The 8,171-nt window shown below is 32.9% G+C and overlaps 1 protein-coding gene across 1 annotated transcript; it reads right to left on the bottom strand.

The window, feature by feature from the left end:
• LOC108661359 lies at positions 7,147-7,710 on the bottom strand. The gene has a single exon (XM_018117541.1). It carries the CDS (start codon positions 7,708-7,710, stop codon positions 7,147-7,149), a length of 564 nt encoding a protein of 187 aa, XP_017973030.1.

Genomic DNA, 8,171 nt, shown 5'->3' with positions numbered 1-8,171 from the left:
TGTGGTCAGTTTTGTTTGCTTTCCTTGAACAACAGAACAAATTGACTTTTCATGTCTGATGACAGATATGGACTGATGTGACCTTGACTTCTCCCAACTGTATTTAATGCTTCACTTCAATTTATTTAAATGTTACTATCAAAATCCATGAATGAATGCCTAAATTGTACCACTACTTTAACTTGTATTTGCTGTCCTCTTTCTCACAAAGTCACAATGCAGAAAGCATGTAAATGTATGAGCTTTAAATGGGCTTAAGTGGGTTTAGTGTCATGTAGGCCTAATGCTCGGCTGTAAAATATCTTGTTGGGCAGTAGGAATGGGGCAGGATGAGTGTTGTGGTAAATATTTTAAATTCCAGCTGTACTGTTTTCCGCCAAGCCATTATACCAAAAGAAAATTAAGAAAATCATGCGATTGCACCTTAAAGAAAAATTAAGTAAATCAAGACCGCACCTTAGATTAGCTTCCCCAATGCTGGATTAATTACCATTTTCTTTATCATTAATTTTTTTAAGAGCTTGTCAATCACAATTAATTTTTTGTATCATTGATACATATGTTTTTTTAATTAAAAAACAAGGATTTAAGTTCCTTTTTTCCAAATGAAAAAAAAAAAGGGTTAAAATACTCTTAAAGTATTGCCTTAATTTAGTGGAGTTTGAAGATTTCATTTATCTTGAGAGTAGCTATTTGGTTATCAAGTTATCATGGTTAAATTCAAGTGTAGATAAGATTTATTATCTTATCATGTATCATTGTATAAATACATGTATCACTTGCATGTGGTAGTTCATTGATAATTCAATATACAACCTTTCGCCTACTTAGTCTGTCTCTTGTGCCCAACAGCCCAACAGCCCTCCATCTCCATCGATGTTGCAACATAACTTCCACTCAAACTTAAATTTCATTAATTTTCCGTTACTTCCGCTCAAACTTAACTCCATAAATTTTCCCTCTGAGCAACTACAACTTAATTCCATCATTGTAGGTTATGATCTAATAGGTTTTCTGATTAGAGCCACACCATGTCCAGGCCCAATGATCACCATTAATGGCAATTCAACACTGTGCACCAACTATGGTATAGACGAGATCAATTCTTTCTCAATGTTATAATAGCATCATGTTCATAATCAATTGTTCCATTCATAGCCATTACCAGAACAGACTAAGGTGCATGGTAGAAACTCTCACAAATGATTGCAAGCAAACCAAAGTCCAAGATCATGTCACTCAAGAAAAAAAAACTCATTGTTTCCACTTAAGACAGCAAATTAATAACAAAATATATGCAGCACATGAAAAGCATAGTTGATGAACTAGCTATGGCACACGTACTAGTGGTAGAAGATGATATGGTAATTTTCATCTTAACTGGTCTCGAGGTAAAATACAAGGAGATTTCAACAACTATTAGAACTAGACAATCCATCATCACATTTAAAGAGCTACATGACAAGCTTATTACTATGAAAACATAATCAAGTAAGATGATGCAATTACCGTCCCAATTGTCAAAACAATGTTAAGAAAGTCAAGTACCCTAGGTCACTTAAAGGCCATTACTCCAACAAAGGTAATTTTCAATACGAAAGGAGGAAATTCAATATTACGACTAAACAAGACACACAAACTAGGAATTGATAAAAGCTGAATGACACACTCAAGAGCCTCTCACCATGTAACCTTCAACTTGCACAACTTATCTTCATACATTGATTTGATAAGTTCATTTATCTATCACACACCAGATCAGTATCGTGGGAGATTGCATAAGTTAATTTGCCTATTAAACACACTGGCTCTATCCTTATTTTATCACACACCAAATCACTTCTTTTATCCAATGGCTTACATAATCATCACATAAAAAATAACTTAATGTCAGTATCTAAAGCTTGCAAAACTAATCATGTCTCTTTGAATTCTTTCTTTCGAACTTTCTAATAGGACTATCTTTTAATTCCTCCAAGCAACTGTCAATTTATAATTTTTATGGTCAATTCCACTATTCAATTGCATGTTAAAGTCATGGGGACATGTTAAAGTCATGGGGACTATCTTTTAATTCCTCCAAAGATTTGTCAATTTGTAATTCTTGTCATTGCATGAAAAGTCACAAACTCTGTAATGATCCAAGTCCAAACACCACTGACCTAGTAACTTTTTAGGCTTAAACCACATTGCCCTCAAAAACTTAAGCTCAAATTGCTAATAATGATTGACTTGGATTCTTATATAGGTCTTAACAATCACATACAAATTGATGTGGAATGGAGTATCACAATCTCACCCACTCAAATCCTTGATGTCTTTATTAAGACCACACATCACATCATAATCAAAGCTCATTCCACAAGACCAATATCTCACCAGTGTAATGTGAAAACCCACATCGGACTGGCGTATGGCTCTGATATCATTTTGTAATTTCCCAAGTCCAATCACTACTAACCCAATAAATTTTCAAGCCTAAGTCACATGGCCCTCAAAAACTTAAGCTCAAGTTGCTAGTAGTAATTGACTTGCTAGCATTGTGATACCCCATCCTACATCAAATGTGTATTTGATTGTTAAAACCTATATAAGGATCCAAGTCAATCACCACTAGAAACTTAAACTTAAGCTTTTAAGGGTCACGTGGTTTAAGCTTGAAAAGTTGCTAGGCCAGTACATAAACTTGGGTTGTTACAATCTCTCTTTCATATCTCTAGCCTCAAAAGCTTAAACCTTTGAACTCATGTACACTGATGTTTGGGGTCCTACATCTATCAAAACTATTGAAGGATTTTCCTACTATATATTGTTCATTGATCACTTCACTAAGTTAATATGGTTAATTCCAATGAAACTTAACTATTGATAATTCTATGATATAGAGTTATTTAGTTTTAGTTTTGATAGTAAATTGGCTTAGTTCATGTAATACTGCATAAAAATTAATTAAGTTTTATTTAATTATTTTAAGTTAGTTAATTAGGTGAGACAATCTAATTTTAGTTAATCTTGTGTCTAAATTGATGGTTATTGGCCTAAGATAAGTTGTTATTGATTTATTGTATCTTGTAGGTGTTTATTGAAGAAGGACTTTAAATGGAAGGAGAGAAATTATGAGATGCAAACTTCCACTGCATATGTCTCAATATTTCAACTATAACTTTCTCTACAGAACTCCAAATGAGGAAATTCTTGAACCATCGAAAATCTAAGAGAAACAGATACAACTTTCATGTTTACCACTTTACCTAGTTCAACTTAGAAAGTTGTCAAAAACCTTGTCGAATATGAAGCACTGCAACAGTCCTGAAGAGGAAAACTAAATCTTGATTTTTGTAAATTAAATGGTTAAGGCCGCAGCCTTGGTGGAGGTAGGCCGTGGCTCACATAGTTTAAGGAGAAAATCCTTGTTATAATTGACTTCTTTCTTCACCCAACTTGACCCAACTTCAAAACCTTATTAAAGCAACCTTTCAAAGGACTTTTAGAAGAACGAAAAACACAAGATTTAGAGTAAGATTTAGCTATAAAATCATTGAAGAAAAGTCTCATTAGAGTTAAGAAGAAAATTGAAAGATTCAAGAAGATTTGGAGATCAAGATTTCAACTCTCGGAGTTTCTTTATTCTTTTTGTTATTCTTTATTTTTCTTGGTTTGGTTTCAATGTTTAAACTTTATTTGGTAATGATTTGTGATATTATGGAGAACTAATTTAGTTATTTAAGATTATAATTAAACTCAATACGTAATTTGAACTATTTATCTCTCTTTTGCTTATGTTTGATGGTTTTAAGTTATTTATTCCATTATGTTCTTTATACTTCTAATTGCCTAATCACCAATTAAATTGAATTAGAAACCTAAGTTTAACCTTGACGAATTTAGGGTAGACCATGAATAGAATAGCATATAATCGAATGCACTTAGTTGATTAGGTGGTTTGATTTGTGTGTAGGGTAGACATACACCTATAAACCATATGTAGCCAAGATTAGAGTATGAACTTAATAAATCTTTCTTCAATTTAATTTGCATAGACATATAGTAAGTTAATTGGGGAAGATATTTTTTTGAGAAACTCAATAGAGACTTGTAAATAATTTAGGATTTTAGGTTAGCAATTTAATCCATTAAAATAAGTTAAGACAGAGACATAATATTTAGATGAAGTATTGAAGGATATCATAATCTTAGGTCTGATAGTTGATTGAGTTTTTAAAACAAATTTGTTGATTAATTTTAGATTAGTTAGCTTTAGTTTGTTGGATTTAATTTTACTTTTTAATAATTTAATTTGGTTGTTTGAATAAAATTAAGATGCGTTAATTTTAGTAGATAACAACAGGACTAGGGGTAGCGTCGCTGCCATGATTTCTTGGCACTACGGCGCCAAGACAGACTTTGGTAGCACCACGACACTACTTCTTTAACGCCATGGCACAGGGCTCTCCGATTTTTGTATGATGCACCCATTTAGCCTAGTGCGGCAGCCACAAATTTCCAGCGCTGAGGCAGTGGTTCCTTCAACGTCGCGGCCTTAGTCGCCCTACTGCCTTGTGTTGAACTGCATCTGTTGAGCATTGTCCAATGCAATTTGCACCTTGATATGATCCAAACTGGGCAACATGGTAAACATGAAAGATTTATCCCTGTCTTTTAATTTTTTAATGGCTCAAGAATCATGTCAATTAGACTTCTGGAGTGAAAGATATGCTCCAAGTACCACATCATGTTCAATCCATGCATACTACTACAGTGCTCCAACTTAGACAAATTTTTTGACTATGATTCAATTAGAACTGGGTGAAGTGATAAACATAAAAGTTGTAGCCTTTCTTCTTAACGTTAAATTGGTCTAAGAATCACTTCATTTGGAGTTCTGTATAGAGAGATATGATCAAAATGCTGCAACTTATACGAATGAAGTCATCACCATACTTACATGGATTTTCATCAAATGAGCCTTTTTCATCGAATTTCCCACAAAAGCAATAAAAGAAACTAGCAATAACTACTCTTAAAGTAATTTAAAACAAAATAACATAAAATTTAACTAAAAAAACTTTAATGAAGTACTCAACATGTAATCAAACTTAAACTAGAAAAACACCTAAAATACTATGATCCGAACCTACAATCTCAAAAGTCTAGCTACTTAAGCTCTCAAAATATATTAAAATAACTCTATATAATAAAGTTATCACACCCTCAAACTTAAGATTTTGCTAGTCTTCGAGCAAAACATAGAACAACATACAATAACCTAACCATGAAAGTATTTAATTAGAATTCAATTGCACCATTTCATTAATCACTTTTAACATCCTCAAAAGTCAATCCATATTCATAACTTTAGGCAACACACAAATATTATTCATGTCATGTTTCAATCCAAATGCAAACTTATCGTTAAATGAATTTTCGTGTGTGTGTGTGTGTGCAATCTTTTCACCTAAAACACTATACAATCCGGATAAATTTATATTCATGCAAAATTCAAATTAGTAATTAAATTTCATAAGTTTGCTTTTCATCTCCCTCTACACTAATGTAGATTAACACTAAATTAAGGACCAATGAGACTTTAATTAGCTTGTAATGTATGGGTAGGGTTAAGGTTGGAGATGGGATAATGTATAGCTTAAATCACCGTAAGCACATAGTCAATCTAGAACCTATTCAGAGCTTTATTTTCCTTCACCTAGTACACCTCCTTTTTCCTCAACCGTTTTCTTTGGTTCCACACTTCATTCTTTCTTTCTTTTTTTCTTTTTCTTAATTTCACAACTCCAAACTTATTTATTTTATTAGGTAGTGAGATGAATACAATCATATTTTGGACTTTTCATTATATTTCATCTTCATTACCTTTTTCACTATCTCGTTCCTACACTTCCTAAATTGATGTATGCACATAGTTATGAGGGGTGCAGAATTGTTGGAAATATCTACACAAGGATCTAGGCTAAAAATTAAGTGTTTAGATAAAGAAAAGATGTCATTAGGCTCAAAAAAGGGCACTAAGGATAATTTATGTAATGGAAGGCTACAAAAGGCTTAATTGGTCCAAAAAATGGCCTAATTCATCTCCTTAACTAAGTATTGTCTAGGATTTCCCCTCGAGAGAGAATCAAACAAATTCTAGAACTTAATACATAATTCAAAAATTTGCATTCACATAAGCCTTCTCTAAATATATATACAATGAATCTAAGCAAAAGACATAATGCTCAAAATGTAGAAATTACAACATAACAGTAAAGCTTAGCATGAGAATTTACATAACACTCAAACAATATTCACATGTTTCAAAGAATCAAGATAGAAATATAACTGAGTTCTCATCATTGGATAGGTAAATTAAACGAAACTAACACAATTAAATCTAGTTCAAATACAAACACACATGCATAAAAAAAATTTAACAAAAATAAACTAACCTAAAATATCACAAAAACTATTAACAAAAAAACCCTCCCCTAAACTTAAATTGGACATTGTCCTCAATGTGAAAAGCTAAAAAGAATAAGAAAATGAAACTCCCCTATCAATGTAGACAATGTATTGAAAGCTCTAATTTTTTTCCTCCTTATTTTTATGTTTTCCAAACCTGCAGACTCAACAAACAAGCTAGAGAGAGGTTAGAACTACTTATTTAAATAGAAAAACAAAAAAAAAACTAAAATAACAACTAAACTTAAAAAGATATAGCTTGGGTTACCTCCCAAGAAGCGTTTCTTTATAGTCACTAGCTTGATTATGATACCTTATTTTTGTTGTCAACTAAAGTACTTGAGGATCTTTGGCGGTCTAATTCACCTCCCGAGTAATGTTGGAGACGCTGCCTGTTTACTCCGAATGTTCCAATAGCTTCACCATAAGTATCAACTACACTACATTGATAGACCTTAACCACCTTGTACGGACTTGACCACTTTGATTTTTGTTTCCATGGAAGGAGCTTGACTAATTTGGTCAGTAACACTTGTTGTCTCATCGTAAAATCAAGAGTTACTGAGGGGGGTAGATCATGCTCATTATAACATTATTTAGTTTTGAGTTGTGTTGGCGGTGGCTCTGATTCAAGAATTGATGCTTGCTTACTTGTGAGGTGTGGAGTAACATTACCTTTACCTTTATTAACTAAGTCCACTCTATTGCAATAAGTTGTGGTTGAAGGACTCTTGTTGCATTGAAAAGAGTAAATTCAATTACCTCCTCTTCAACTATGAAAGTTATTCTATCTTCCCTTACATCTATTAATGCGCCTACATTGGCTAAGAATGGATGTCCTAGTATGATTAGAACCTTTTGATTCTCCTCCATCTCAAGTACCATGAAGTCTACTAGAATGAACAATGTCCTAACTTTAAACAGGACATTTTCTATCACCCCATAAAGGTGCCTTATCGTTTTGTCAGCTAGGTGCAAGGTGATTGTAGTGGGTTGAATCTCATTCAGTTTAATTCTTCTAGCAATAGACAAAGACATAATTGAGACACCAGCATCTAAATCAAACAAAACTTTTGAAAAATTAAAATTACCAATTGAGCAAAGGATAGAAAAACTCCTTAGGTCCTTAAGCTTTGGTGGAAACTTGTTCTGGATTATTCCACTACACTCCTTAGTCAGTGTAATTGTCTCAAAGTACTCCAGTTTCCTCTTCTTTGTCAATATGTCCTTCAAAAACTTCATATATGATGGCATTTTCTCTAAAGCTTCTACAAAAGGAATGTTGATGTGAAGCTTTTTGAATACCTCGAGCAATTTTTGGAAGTGTTTACAAAACTTTTGTTTCTGAAAGCATTGAGGAAAGGGTGGTGATGGTAAAATTGTCCTTGCTTCATTTTCTTGAATTTGCTTGTCAATTGTTCCAATCACTATTTCATTTTTAACAGGTTTATCTTAAAGAGTAGCTTGCTTAACAATATTGTCAACCACTTTTCTACTCCTCAGAGTGATTGCCATAACTTGTTCTTTACCTTCTTTCCTTGGATTCACCTCTGTATAACTAGGCAATGTTCCTTAAGATCAGTTGTTTAATAAATTGGCAAGTTAACGAACCTGGGTCTCAAGGTTTCGAATTGATGCTGCTTGACTCTAAATGAAAGTTGTTTGACTTGGTATAATGCTATCATTATGTGTCATGTATTGCCGTATCAGATCTT

This window comes from Theobroma cacao, chromosome 1 (genome assembly GCF_000208745.1).
Source record: "Theobroma cacao cultivar B97-61/B2 chromosome 1, Criollo_cocoa_genome_V2, whole genome shotgun sequence".
In the NCBI taxonomy this organism is placed as follows: Eukaryota; Viridiplantae; Streptophyta; class Magnoliopsida; order Malvales; family Malvaceae; genus Theobroma; species Theobroma cacao.
This window is presented reverse-complemented; position numbering and strand designations above follow the sequence as displayed.

Excerpts from the sequence above, each read along its gene's own strand:
- LOC108661359 (XM_018117541.1), bottom strand. The coding sequence starts at position 7,710 with ATGCCATCATATATGAAGTTTTTGAAGGACATATTGACAAAGAAGAGG.